The sequence below is a fragment of the Ruditapes philippinarum genome, unplaced genomic scaffold, assembly GCF_026571515.1.
Source record: "Ruditapes philippinarum isolate M1 unplaced genomic scaffold, ASM2657151v2 ctg946_1_1_1_1, whole genome shotgun sequence".
In the NCBI taxonomy this organism is placed as follows: domain Eukaryota; kingdom Metazoa; phylum Mollusca; class Bivalvia; order Venerida; family Veneridae; genus Ruditapes; species Ruditapes philippinarum.
In genome coordinates, this window is record NW_026861748.1 from 92,010 (window position 1) to 107,407 (window position 15,398).

A 15,398-nucleotide genomic window follows, 5' to 3' on the forward strand; every position below is an offset into this window, starting at 1 on the left:
TATTTTTGGCAATTTTGAGATGTCCCCTCGTTGCCATGGTAACAGGAAATTTAAGGCTGGGCATGTTGTTACAAAGGCAATGGTCCAGTCAAAATTTGTGCCAAGTTTGATTAGTATTGAAGCAGTTTTTATAGTTTTATAGCAATTTGAACTTGTTACGGGAGACTTTTCAATGAAAACAGCCATTTTTCACCAAATGCTCATGAAGTAATGAGTTAAGCAACTTAGTAAACAATCTTGGCCCTTCACTCACTCCATTTGCCAAACACGTGAACTGAAAAATCTTATTGTCCCAAGTAAATCTAATATATTTTTGCTGTTCTTCAGCTATCTTAACAAGAGCCACCGCCGGGCGGGGGCAACGCTCGACTTTTTACTTTTTCTAAACACAAACATAGAAAGGTTTGAACATATCTTAATGTTTCCTTTTTATAAATTTAGTTGGTCTGTCTTGTCACATTAGTTTTATTATATATTTTGTATATATATATGAATAGAAACATTTCGCAATTTCTAAAAATAGCAACATTACGCAATTTCTAAAAATAGCAACATGACGCAATTTCTAAAATAGAAACAATGACGCAATTTCTAAAAATAGCAACAATGACGCAATTTCTAAAAATAGCAACAATGACGCAATTTCTAAAAATAGAAACAATGACGCAATTTCTATAAATAGCAACAATGACGCAATTTCTAAAAATAGCAACAATGACGCAATTTCTAAAAATAGAAACAATGACGCAATTTCTATAAATAGCAACAATGACGCAATTTCTAAAAATAGCAACAATGACGCAATTTCTAAAAATAGCAACAATGACGCAATTTCTAAAAATAGCAACAATGACGCAATTTCTAAAAATAGAAACTATGACGCAATTTCTAAAAATAGAAACTATGACGCAATTTCTAAAAATAGAAACTATGACGCAATTTCTAAAAAATAGCAACAATAACGCAATTTCTAAAAATAGCAACAAAGACGCAATTTCTAAAAATAACAACAATGACGCAATTTCTAAAAATAGAAACAATGACGCAATTTCTAAAAATAGCAACAATGACGCAATTTCTAAAAATAGCAACAATGACGCAATTTCTAAAAATAGCAACAATGACGCAATTTCTAAAAATAGCAACAATGACGCAATTTCTATAAATAGCAACAATGACGCAATTTCTAAAAATAGCAACAATGACGCAATTTCTAAAAATAGCAACAATGACGCAATTTCTAAAAATAGCAACAATGACGCAATTTCTAAAAATAGAAACAATGACGCAATTTCTAAAAATAGCAACAATGACGCAATTTCTAAAAATAGAAACAATGACGCAATTTTATAAATAGAAACAATGACGCAATTCTTGTTGTTGTTGTTGTAAATATATATATACACACACACACACACCAATAAATATATAATTATGGTCATTTAATGCACAAATCTGAGAAAATTCAGTAATTTAACCTTCAAGGTCAAGGTCATTAAAGAGCCCAAGCAAATTTGGGTTTGATAAACAACGAGGTCTGGTCCTTAAGAATGTTCTGTTATAATATGAAGTTGATCCCTTCAATAATAGCAAAGTTACAGTCAGTTACCGCCAAAACAATGAAAATTTCAATAATTTGACCTTCAAAGACAATGTCATTAATGAGTGAAGGTCAAGGTCTTTTGGTATATTTTTAACAGTTATCTTTGAAGATTATTATGTTCAAGTTTCAAGACAATCCATTCAAAAACAACAAAGTTACAGCCAATAATAGTCAAAAAAATGAAAATTTCAATAATTTGACCTTCAAAGTCAAGGTCATTTATGAGTGAAGGTCAAGGTCTGGCGGGTTATTTTTAAGGGATATCCTTGAAGATTATTATGTTCAAGTTTGAAGACAATCCATTCAAAAATAACAAAGTTACAGCCAATAACAGCATGAACAAGCAAAATTTGGACTTTTAACCTTGAAGGTCAAGGTCATTTATGGATGAAGGTCAAGGTTAGTGTGGTCTACTGAAAGGTCTTGTCTCAAGGGTTGTTGTGGCCAAGTATGAAGACAATACACCAAGAAATAAAAAAGTTATGATCCAGGTACAAGTTTGCGGACGGCAACGGGAACGGCAACAGCAACGCCGACCTGACTATAACAATACCTCTACTTTTTTTTTTCAAAAAAAAAAAGTCGAGCTAATAAAATAATATGCATGGCGCAAATCAACTGAAGCCATGTATTATGTATCTTTAGAAATTAGTGAAAGAGAATTTTAAAAGTTACCATCTTAAAATGTTTGTATGGGATAAAATTATTCAAACGTTTTGAGGTATTACCATCCTAATGCATTACCTCCGCTTTAAAGAGTATTCAAATAGGCTAGAACTACTGTTAACTACATTGAAAATGAGGGCCGTGGGTTCAATCCCCAGAAGAGTCAACTTTTTCTTTCTTTCTTTTTTTCTTTTAACATTATTTATGTATCTCTCATGTCCCATTTGGAAAGAAAAAATTGTTTAATTTTGATTTTTTAATTTATATAGGTATTTTTTGGCTAACTTTTATGCTAAATCTAGTAATAAATATGGTACCTGATATTTTCAAAGTGTAATAAAATAAAAACTAGACGGTAAAAGTATTTCATATTTTACAAGATCAACCAATATACTTCTTTAAAAATTTAGGGAAACTTTGAAAACAGGCACTCATTTGGGTAAATTTTAAGGATTTTTTAAATTAGGATCCCTAAGTAGGAAAATGGTCAGATGGGTGGGGTAGGGCAACATTTGTATAGAGATTTCATAAATTTTAAGTAGAAATCATAATTTTGCTTATGTGGATTGTTAGCTGAATGGTACTACATGTATTTGTTTCTTACCAAAAATTAATGGGAAAACATTTTTCATTAGAATGTTATTGCATTCCTCATTTCTAAAAAAGGGCCCTCATAACATCCTAGCTCGAGTTCAGAAAAGTGGCCATAACTTGATTTCCGTACGGTAAACTTTGTTTAAATTGTGCATACAGGTGTACTTTAAGGTATATATCTGACCTATGATGTCAATTTTTTAGTTCCTTATAGTGCCCATTAGGGTCGTAATACCTTAAGTTCAATACCATTCTGTATTCACCATTCTTTTTTGGTCTTAAAAATATTGGTGTGGACATGCTTCTACTTCAACTATAACTTGTAATTTAAGCAATTTCTGAATTTCATTTTGAATGACCATTTGTTCTTTTTGATAAAAATTGTATTGAATGCATGCATTATAAATTTTAAGCTCATCTTCTTCAAGATTTATGTAACAATGTTCGACAATATCTAAAATATAGCTATTCATCAATAAAACTTGCTAATCTTAGCAATAAAAGTTGTACCTACCTCGTTTACTGTCTGTAAGGGCGGAACCCCTGCCTTGGGAAGTTTTTTGAGGCAGATACTGGTTCACCATAGGATTGAACTTGACCACGACCTCTCATCATTCCTCTACCAAAACCAATATGACCTCTATTAAATCTATTTGGTCGCCTTCGGCCTATAAATGCTCCTCTCTGATATCTGTTCTGGAACATGCGATTGCTTATTTTTGAACAATCTTCAATTTCTTTCGCTGATCTAGGAAAAGGGTCTATTATGATTACATAAATGACTATATTCTTTATTAAGTTCGGCCTTAGGAAATCCTTTTGAGTGAAGTTGATTTGCTTATTGGCTTGCCCAAGCAAAGCTAAAACATCATTGCACTCATCATTTGACCCACTGAAAACATCATTCTCTACTTTTGTCTCTAATTTTGCCATTTGATTTACAACTTTTGTCAGTTTAGTGGCCAATCGCCTCAATGTTCTGCATCTTCTTATCATTAGATCTGGCAACAGGACTTAACGAGTCCCATATTAATGGATTTGTTTGAACCACTACAAGACTCTCACAATTTGCTGGTCTTGGTGTTATTTCCTCTTATATTTTGTTTCATCAATGCCATTCCAAAACAGTTCATTAACATTACTTGCTAAAACAGAGTCAATGTTCTGGTCACAAATTTCTGCTGCTTTGAATCGTTAAGACATTTCATTAAATTGATTATTGTTATCATCATTTTCAGTCTTTCTTTTACCAGAATTTTCTGTTCTACCTGGTTCATCAGTTACATCATCACCCATTTCATCATTAACACCAGAATATGACTGACCCTCTTGTGAACATAAAACATCATAATTGCTATTGTCACATACATCATAATATCCTTCTTCCTCACAGTCATAACCCTCTAAGTATGACATCCTGGAAGCAGTTCATTCTGCTCAGTAATTTGTTTTTCTTGAGAGCTCATTCTTTCTGATTGTTTGTTAATAGAACATTGTAAAGCAGATATAGCTTTTAGCACCACATTTTCTGATTCTGCCAATGCACTTTCTTTACAAGAACATGTGCTTTTTTCTTTTGAATTCGTTTTTTTAGTAACTGGTTTCCCATGAACAGGTTGTTTTCCTTTTTTCTCTTTCCCCGTTAAATCACAGGTTTCAGTCTTATTTTTTTCTTCCGCCGAACTACGTTCGATGTTTTTTGTTGACATGTTTATAAATGTTCCTGAACTATCAACGATAGTTTATACAATTTTTTTTTAACTAATTTATCAGTAAATTTTTTCTGACATCACGTGCCCGATTTAGTTTACAAGTTTATTCCAAGAATAAACCACTAATATAGAATTGAATATATATTTTGCAAAAACATGCAAATTAAAGTATTATAAACCAATAAACTTTGTTTTATGATCAAAACAAATGTTATAGATTTTCAACAACGTTGAAACGCCCGCCGTCCGTCATTATTGCAACACTGGTTCTGCCCATGCGCAACACATCTCATTTAACTGAACAAAATTCTTTCACGAAAAAGAATTCTATTTAAAAAATAAATGTTTATACACATCAGTTTTACTTTCTAAACAGTTTTCCACATAAGATATTTACAGGAATTTTTATTGTCGCCAGTATCTTTAACATTGATCTTTTTCACCAAAATTCTACCCAATAATAGAAAATTATTTTTGATAAGAGATAAGTAATTTCTTTGGCTATGTAGATTAATGAATTTGTATGTCATGTGACAACTTTTGTTTTTAAGTTTTCTTAAAACAAGAGGGCCATGATGGCCCTAGATCGCTCACCTGACCCATCAAACTCATCCGAACAATTACCTTGACAAGCATTCTGACCAAGGTTCATGACAAGTGAGTCAAAAATGTGACCACTACAGTGTTAACAAGGATTATCCATATTTGAGCAGTGTGACCTAGTTTTTTACCCAGGTGACCCATATTCAAACTTGACCTAGAAATCATCAAAACAAACTTTCAGACCAATTTCCAGGATACTTGGATCAAAACAGTAGCAACTAGAGTGTTAACAAGATTTTTCTATTTTTAGCTCCGGTGACCTGGTTTCACATGCAATTTTGAACTCATCTGAGCAATTACCTAGACAAGCATCCTGACCAAGTTTGATGATAATTGAGTCAAAAAAGTGACCACTAGAGTGTTTACAAGGTTTTTCCATATTTGGGCGGTGTGACCTAGTTTTCCATCCGAGATGACCCATGTTCGAACTTGACTTAGAAATCATCAAAACAAACTTTCAGACCAATTTACAGGATATTTGGATCAAAACAGTAGCCACTAGAGTGTTAACAAGATTTTTCTATTTTTAGCTCCTGTGACCTAGTTTTTCATCCGAGATGACCCATGTTCGAACTAATCCGAGCAATTACCTAGACAAGTTTCCTGACCAAGTTTGATGACAATTGAGTCAAAATTGTGACCACTAGATTGTTAACAAGATTTTTCTATTTTTAGCTCCTGTGACCTAGTTTTTCATCCGAGATGACCCATGTTCGAACTCATCCAAGCAAGTACCTAGACAAGCATCCTGATCAAGTTTGATGACACTTGTGTCAAAAATGTGACCGCTAGAGTGTTAACAAGATTTTTCTATTTTTAGCTCCTGTGACCTAGTTTTTCATCCGAGATGACTCATGTTTGAACTCATCCAAGCTATAACCTAAACAAGCATCCTGACCAAGTTTGATGATGATTGAGGCAAAAATGTGACCGCTAGAGTGTTAACAAGGTTTTTCTATTTTAGCTCCGGTGACCTAGTTTTTCATCCTAGATGACCCATGATCGACCTCATCTGAGCTATTACCTAGACAAGCATCCTGACCAAGTTTGATGATGATTGATGCAAAAATGTGACCGCTAATGTTAACGTTAATAAGGTTTTTCTATTTTTAGCTCCGGTGACCTAGTTTTTCATCCAGGATGACCCATGTTCGAACTCATCCAAACTATCACCTAGACAAGCATCCTGACCAAGTTTGATGATGATTGAGGCAAAAATGTGACCGCTAGAGTGTTAACAAGGTTTTTCTATTTTTAGCTCCGGTGACCTAGTTTTTTATCCGAGATGACCCATGTTCGAACTCATCCGAGCTATCACCTAGACAAGCATCCTGACCAAGTTTCATGATGATTGAGGCAAAAATGTGACTGCTAGAGTGTTAACAAGGTTTTTCTATTTTTAGCTCCGGTGACCTAGTTTTTCATCCAAGATGACCCATGTTGAAACTCATCCCAGCTATCACCTTGACAAGCATCCTAACCAACTTTGATGATGATTGAGGCAAAAATGTGACCTCTAGAGTGTTAACAAGGTTTTTCTATTTTTAGCTCTTGTGACCTAGTTTTTCATCCGAGATGACCCATGTTCGAACTCATCCGAGCTATCATCTAGATAAGCATCCTGACCAAGTTTGATGATGATTGAGGCAAAAATGTGACTGCTAGAGTGTTAACGAACTAAATGTGGACGGACGACGGATACTCATCATGTTCAGGTGAGCTAAAAATACTGGTGCAATAGACAAGTCAATTTTGCCCCTAACTTTTAAAGGGAAATAATCTGACTTTTCTGGTTCAACTCATAAACAGAGAAACCATTCCACTTGTAAAAAAATATTGATAAAATCTAAGTGCCTGCTAAAATCAGTTAGTGTGATATAAACAAGTTCTCAAAAACTAAAGTACCTTTCTAGAAAAAATAAAAATAAAAAAAATACAAGAATAATCAGCAAAAAGACCAAGACACCTGTTCCCTTCAAACTGAAAAACCCCTGACCAAATGTAGAAGTTTATACATGCATCAATGGTGTCATTTTACCTTTATTCCCTGCAATATTGTGTCTCCCTTCAAGTACAAAATGTAGGTTTCTATTAAGATGACTCTACTGAGGTTTGTTGACATGACAGAACTTTGAATTATTTCAAGATAAATGTTCCATTTGTTGTAAGTCCAGACAAGAGCTACCACCGGGCGGGGGCAATGCTCGACTTTTTTACATTTTTAAAGCAAACAAATAAATGGTTTAAACAAATCAATGAAAAGAAAAAGATAAAGAGAAAGAAGTTTTTTCCTTTTTTATTTTAATAGGTCTGTCTGATCTGTCAAAGTATGAATCATTTCCAAAAATAAATATGACAAAGTTAAGAAAATATAAGCAAAATTCAATAATCAAACCTTGAAGGTCAAGGTCATTTAAAGGTCATGGTCATATCTAAATTATTGAACATGTCTGTTTGGCCACAAGTGTTGTTTTGTCTATATATGAATCAAAGCCGTACATAAATAACAAAATTATGACAATTTAACAAAAATTCAATAATTTGACAATGACGGTCAAGGTCATTTAAAGCTCAAGGTCATGGTCAGTTCAACCTTTAAGAAGGTCTTGTCAAAAAGGTTGTTTTGTCCAAGTATGAAGATAATCCATTGATTAGTTACAAAGTTACAACCAATTATAGCAATAATCAGTGAAAATACAATAATTTGACCTTCCATGTCAAAGTTAACAATGAGTTAAGGTCAATCTGAGTTTGATATACATGAAGGTCCTGCCATAATACATGTTGTGTGTAAATATCATGAAATTAATCCATTTATAAATAACAAAGTTATAGCCAGTTACAGGAAAAACAAGAGAATTTTATTTATTTGACCTAAAAAAAGAAGAAAATTATTACAATTTAACCAAAATTCAGTAAAGTCATTAATTTTAAAGTTCAAGGTCAAGGTCAGTTTAACCTTTCAGACGGTCTTGTCCAAAAGGTTGTCTTGTCCAAGTATGAAGATAATCCATTGATTAGTTACAGTCAATCATAGCAACAAGAGCCACCACCTTGCGGGGGCAGTGCTCGACTTTTTACTTTTTCTAAAAGTAAACAAAGAAACGTTTGAACAAATCTTAATGTTTTCATTTTATAAATTTAATCGGTCTGTCTTGTCACATTAGTTTTGTCAAAGTATGAATCCTTTCCATATATATCCCCATGTGTATTACAGAAGAAAAAAAAAAGAAAAACAAGAACGTGTTTGTTAAACACAAATGCCCCTGGCTCAGATTCTTGTCAGTAGCAAAAAATTTGTCATTTCAAAAAATGTTTACCCATTCACTCAGTTATGGACAGAAAAATTGCCAAAAAATTGTAAGCACAAGTTATATAGCTTGACAAAGTCATGGCATTTTGTAATTGTGAAAAATATAAGTTGCCAAGTCATTGCTCTGACTTGTGAAGTTGAAAAATATTCAACTTCATGAAAGTTATCTACCCCTAACTCTATCCAAAAGAAGAATACCATGTAAGTTATCTTCCTACCAAATATGAAATACATCTGTCAATAAATAAAGGCTGTATGGGCAAAAGTGTAAAAATCTATTTTTAGATCTGGTGACCTTGACCCAACTGACCACTAACTCCATCAAAGTTTATGTTTCTATCAATTATAAATATCATCTGTCTATAGAATAAGGTCAATACACCTGTAAAAATGTAAAAATCTATTTTTAACATTGGTGACCTTGACATTGGTAACATTTACCTTGACCCAAATGACCCCTTACTACACCCAAAGAAGGAGGAATTCCCTTGGCATGTTTGTATTAAACTAAGACATCAAATAAAAATAATACTGTATGAGCAAAAATGTTTATATTTATTTTTTAAACCAGTGACCTTGACCTTGACCCTAGAAACGCTTTCCCACAAAAAATTAGAGGACCATCAAAGGTATCCACCTACTAAATATGAAAGATATCATTAAAGAAATTAAGCAATTAGGAGAAATTTAAGATAAATTCAACTTGCCGAAATAGGTTAACCAGACAAGGCCCTATTTTCAATGTGAAAAAAGGGAAATAACTGGAAAATATGGATGACACAGTTATATAACTTGGCAATATCATGTACTTTGTATTGATAAGAAAGTGTGGAAGTTATAAAGCCATTAGTATAGATAGAACTTAAGATATTTCCAACTTGCCGTTTTAGGTTAACCATTATTCATTTTCTAAGTGCTGAAAAGGGCAATAACTTGGTAAATATGAAAGCCAGAGTTATGTAACTTGCCCAGATCATGAACTTTGTATTGATTAGTAAGTGTGTAAACTTAGAGGCCATTGGTACAGGTAGAACTTAAGAAAAATCCAACTTGTCGTTCTAGGTTAACCTCGTACGGACAAAAGGACAGACGGACGGATGGACGGTTCAATTACTATATGCCCGGGGGCATAAAAATATATATAAATGCATTTATTCTATGTCTGTCATTCCCATTAATACTAACATCTGAGTATGTCTATCATTTGCATTTTTACCAACATCTGAGTATGTATATCATTGTCATTTGTACTATGTCTATCAATCGCATTTATACTAACATTCGAGTATGTCTATCATTGCCATTTATACTATGTCTATCATTTACATTTATACTAACATCTGAGTATGTCTATAATTGCCATTTACACTAACATTTGAGTATGCCTATCATTGCCATTTATACTATGTCTATCATTTACATTTATACTAACATTTGAGTATGTCTATCATTGTCATTTACACTAACATTTGAGTATGCCTATCATTGCCATTTACACTATGTCTATCATTTACATTTATACTAACATCTGAGTATGTCTATAATTGCCATTTATACTAACATTTGAGTATGCCTATCATTGCCATTTATACTATGTCTACCAATTGTATTTATACTAACATTTGAGTATGTCTATCATTGTCATTTACACTAACATTTGAGTATGTCTATCATTGCCATTTATACTAACATTTGAATATGTCTGTCATTGCCATTTATACTATGTCTATCAATTGCATTTATACTAACATTTGAGTATATCTTTCATTGTAATTTACACTAACATTTGAGTATGGCTATTATTGTCATTTACACTAACATTTGAGTATATGTCTATCATTGTAATTTACACTAACATTTGAGTATGTCAATCATTGCCATTTACACTAACATTTGAGTATATGTCTATCATTGTCATTTATACTAACATTTGAGTATGTCTGTCATTGACATTTATAATATGTCTATCATTTACATTTATACTAACATCTTGAGTATGTCTATAATTGCCATTTACACTAACATTTGAGTATGCCTATCATTGCCATTTATACTATGTCTATCATTTACATTTATACTAACATTTGAGTATGTCTATCATTGTCATTTACACTAACATTTGAGTATATGTCTATCATTGTAATTTACACTAACATTTGAGTATGTCTATCATTGCCATTTACACTAACATTTGAGTATATGTCTATCATTGTCATTTATACTAACATTTGAGTATGTCTGTCATTGACATTTATACTATGTCTATCATTTACATTTATACTAACATCTGAGTATGTCTATAATTGCCATTTACACTAGCATTTGAGTATGCCTATCATTGCCATTTATACTATGTCTATCATTGCCATTTACACTAACATTTGAGTATGTCTATAATTGCCATTTATACTAACATTTGAGTATGTCTAACATTGTCATTTACACTAACATTTGAGTATGTCTATCATTGCCATTTATACTAACATTTGAGTATGTCTGTCATTGCCATTTATACTATGTCTATCAATTGTTTTTATACTAACATTTGAGTATATCTTTCATTGTAATTTACACTAACATTTGAGTATGTCTGTCATTGCCATTTATACTATGTCTATCAATTGTATTTATACTAACATTTGAGTATATCTTTCATTGTAATTTACACTAACATTTGAGTATGTCTATCATTGCCATTTACACTAACATTTGAGTATATGTCTATCACTGTCATTTATACTAACATTTGAGTATGTCTGTCATTGCCATTTATACTATGTCTATCAATCGCATTAATACTAACATTTGAGTACATGTCTATCATTGTCATTTATACTAACATTTGAGTATGTCTGTCATTGTCATTTACACTAACATTTGAGTTTGTCTAACATTGTCATTTACACTTACATTTGAGTATGTCTATTATTGCCATTTATACTATGTCTTTCAATCGCATTTATACTAACTTTTGAGTATGTCTATCATTGTAATTTACACTAACATTTGAGTATGCCTATCATTGAAATTTACACTAACATTTGAGTATGTCTAACATTGTCATTTATACTATGTATATTATTGCCATTTACACTAACATTTGAGTATGTCTATAATTGCCATTTATACTAACATTTGAGTATGTCTATAGTATGTCTAACATTGTCATTTATACTATGTCTATCATTGTCATTTACACTAACATTTGAGTATGTATATTTTTGCCATTTATACTAACATTTGAGTATGTCTATCATTGTCATTTATAGTCATAAATACCTGACTATGTTTATTATTGCACTTTATACTGATATCTGGCCATGTCTACCAGCATCATTTATACTGATTGTATGAATTATAGTTCTTTATTGTAAATTTATTTTATTTATAATCACAAAATTTTCATAGTTTGATTTGTCCCATAGTATTTACTATTAAAGACATTGTTTGACTCTTTCAATTTAAGATAGCTTCACTATTCAAGTGCTTCAATAACAAAGGTCTACATTTTATTCATTTAAACGTAAGATCCATAATTCTGAAAATGTCTGAACTGAAAACAATCTAATAACTGCAATGCAGCAATTTTTTCGATATCAGAAACTTGGTTGGACTCTAGTGTGTATGATGGTGAAATTGACATTCAAAATTATACTGTACTAAGAAATGATCGCAATAGAAATGGAGGTGGGGTATGTATGTACATTAGAAATGATATTTCTTTAAAGGTGAGATATGATTTGTCAAACAACACAAATGAATGTATATTTGTTGAGATACTCTTGCCCAGGAATAAACCTATTATTGTTGGAACATTATATAGACCCCCTAAACAAACCGATTTCAATAAGTATCTAGAATCAATTTTATCTAAACTTTCTTTCGAAAATGAAATATATATACTTATATGTTTTTTTGATAAAAAATCTGTTATATTCAGAGAATACTGCAGCATTTTGAGTTTATAATATAATCTTCAGCAAATTATAAAAATACCTTGGACAGATTCAAATATTCTAGATCTGATACAGCCAAAGCATATGCAAGGTATAGAAAAAGTCGTAACACTTCAGACAAGATTTTGTTCAATAAACTTCGCAATGAAGTACAACGATCTATAAAATTGGCTAAATCTGAATACTTCAAAAGGCAAATATTAGATAATAAGAACGACAATAAGAGATTATGGCAGAATATCAAATCCTTTGGTTACAGTAACAATAAAAAAGAAAGTCCAAATATTGTTTTGTCGATTGATGGTGAAACTTATCACGATCCTTGTAGAGTTGCAAGTCATTTTAATAACTTCTTTACAAATATTGCATCTAATTTAGTCCAGAAACTCCCGGCAGCAAAGAATTTGTATACTGCGGCATTGGGTTGTCCCAGATGATGTGAAAATTGCTAAAGTAAAACCTCTACACAAAAAGAATAGTAAGCTAGATGTCGGGAATTACAGACCAGTTAGTATTTTATGTATTGTATCCAAGATTCTAGAACGGGCCGTGTATGTACAATTTGAGTCATTTCTAAGAACTAATAATCTAATTTACGAACACCAGTCCGGGTTTCGGAAATCTCATTCAACTGACACATGTCTTATTTACCTACTTGACTATATCCGTACAAATAGCTCCAAAGGGTTACTCACTGGTATAGTTATGATGGACTTACAAAAAGCTTTTGATACCGTCAATCATGATATTTTGTGTGATAAATTAGATATATTAGGTGTCAAATCTATTTCTTTGTTTAAATCATACTTGTCAGGAAGGTATCAAAAAGTAAGTATTGGTAAAGTTATTTCTGACTCAATTCCTATTACAAGTGGGGTCCCTCAGGGCAGTATTTTGGGTCCTCTTCTATTTCTCTGCTACGTTAATGACATGGTAACTAGTATCGATTTTGATTGCAAGTTAATTTTATATGCAGATGATTATAGCACAATATTATTTTCGCATAAGGATTCAAAAATTATAGCCCAAAAACTTGGAAGGTTTTGGAATGATGCTCAGATTGGTTAGTTGATAATAAATTATCTCTTCACCTGAGCAAGACTGAATGTATGCTATTTGGTTCTAAATCAAAAATTAATAAATTTAAAAAAATTTCCATTTCATGTAATGATCAAACAATAAAGTCTTCGTCTGAAATTAAATATCTTGGTTTGAATATCGATTGTTACCTATCAGGAGATAAAATGGTCAAGAGCATTCTTTCAAAGGTGAATGGAAGATTACATTTTCTATACCATTACAAAAATTGTTTATCGGAAGAAATAAAGAAACAGTTATGTCCTGCCCTTTTGCTGTGTCACTTTGATTTTTCTTCATCTTCTTGGTACGAAGGACTGAGTAAGTCACTGAAGCACAAACTTCAAGTAGCTCAAAATAAGGTTGTGCGCTTTATAAAAGACTATACCCCTAGGACTTCGGTGACAAATATGGTTCTGTCTGATCTTAAAATATTAAATGTTAATGATAGAGTTAGACAGTTAAGACTCAAACACATTCATAAAGTTTACTACAACAAAAGCCCTTCTTATTTAAAGGAATTGTTTAAGGTTTGTAGAATATCCAATTTAAGATCTAGTAATTTTAATTTTGTTTTGTCTCAAAATGATTTTCATGTTAAAAACACATTTTTCTACAATGCCATATTAAAAGACTGGAATTCTTTACCAGACAACATTAGATCAACAGACAATATCCAAACATTTAAAACGAAAGTAAAACTTTTTTTAAGTAATGAAAATGATAAACAAGTGAATAATATCTTTATTTATTATTAAATTGATGTGTAACTTATGATAAGGTTTTGTAACATGTTTATGTGTACTTGATATGTTTTAGTTTAAACGAAATTTATTTCATTTTGTTTGTGTACAATGTACTTGTCTTATTATATTGAAAAATGTGTCTTGATTGTTCAAAATTGTCATTTATTTTAACGTCTTTATAATTCATTTATTATTATGTAAGTTAGTGTAATAATTTTACAGTTAATGGACCCCATTGGAAATAAGCTTTTAACTTTTTTATGGGCGATCCTAGGGTAACATAGAACACACTCATTAATTAATCTTATAATTATTTTTGTTGCATTTATGTGTGTGTTTTTATATATATGCAAGTTGATATAATTATGTGATAACATTGTATGTGTTTATGTCTATTCCCTGAATAAATCGATACGATTTCTACCAAACGTAACGTCTTATTTTGTTTCCCGTAAAAAGACGTCATTAAATTGTTTTACGGTGATGTCATTAAGAGGTTAATACACGGCAGGAGAGGGCCGGAAGGTGATAATCGGCCCGCAAAATGAATAATGGACCCGAGGGCATTCAGGGCCGATTATCACCTCCCGGCCCTACTCTGACGTGTATTAATGTCTTTAATACACTTTGTAGATCTAATAGTAGCATTTTTTTTTTAAAAATACAACAACAAAGTTCTTTCGTTGAAATTCTTGTCTACTCTTCTACTGTTCTGTACAGAGATGTTTACTGTTTGTGTGTTGAAAGCAGTAGAATCTAGAAGCAAGCTTTATTTTCATATTTTTCGGAATGAATTTGTCATATTATTTCTTCAAATTTCAATAGTAACAAAAATGTGTTTGTACTAAATACGCTTAAGCTCTTAATAAAAATAAAGCAATTCATGCTGACAACCTACTTTCACTTTTACAGTTAACTGTTTGATGACGTAAAATATGACGTCATTGTTTCAGTTTGTGCACGTGCACATGTTCTGCGGGCTGATAACTAGTTATCGGCCCCGGGCCGCAAACTCATAATAAGTCACGTGACACTCATAATCAGTTGAAATCATAGGCAATTTTGTAACTATATATAGTAACAAGTGTATTAATAACCGTTACTTTGATATGTTGGTTTGCCTTGGGC

At 31.8% G+C, this 15,398-nt stretch overlaps 1 protein-coding gene across 4 annotated transcripts in view; it reads right to left on the reverse strand.

Annotated features, from left to right (window-relative positions):
* The window catches only part of LOC132716676 (F-box and WD repeat domain containing protein 10B-like), a 135,082-nt gene that overhangs the window by 85,595 nt on the left and 34,089 nt on the right, over window positions 1–15,398 (reverse strand). For 3 of the 4 annotated variants that reach the window (XM_060699996.1, XM_060699994.1, XM_060699995.1), the window contains exon 4: window positions 7,217–7,243. The exons of the other annotated variant lie outside the window; for it this stretch is intronic. In XM_060699996.1, the coding sequence (XP_060555979.1) occupies window positions 7,217–7,243 (27 nt within the window). The remainder of the gene's footprint in view (window positions 1–7,216; window positions 7,244–15,398) is intronic. 4 annotated transcript variants of the gene reach the window in all.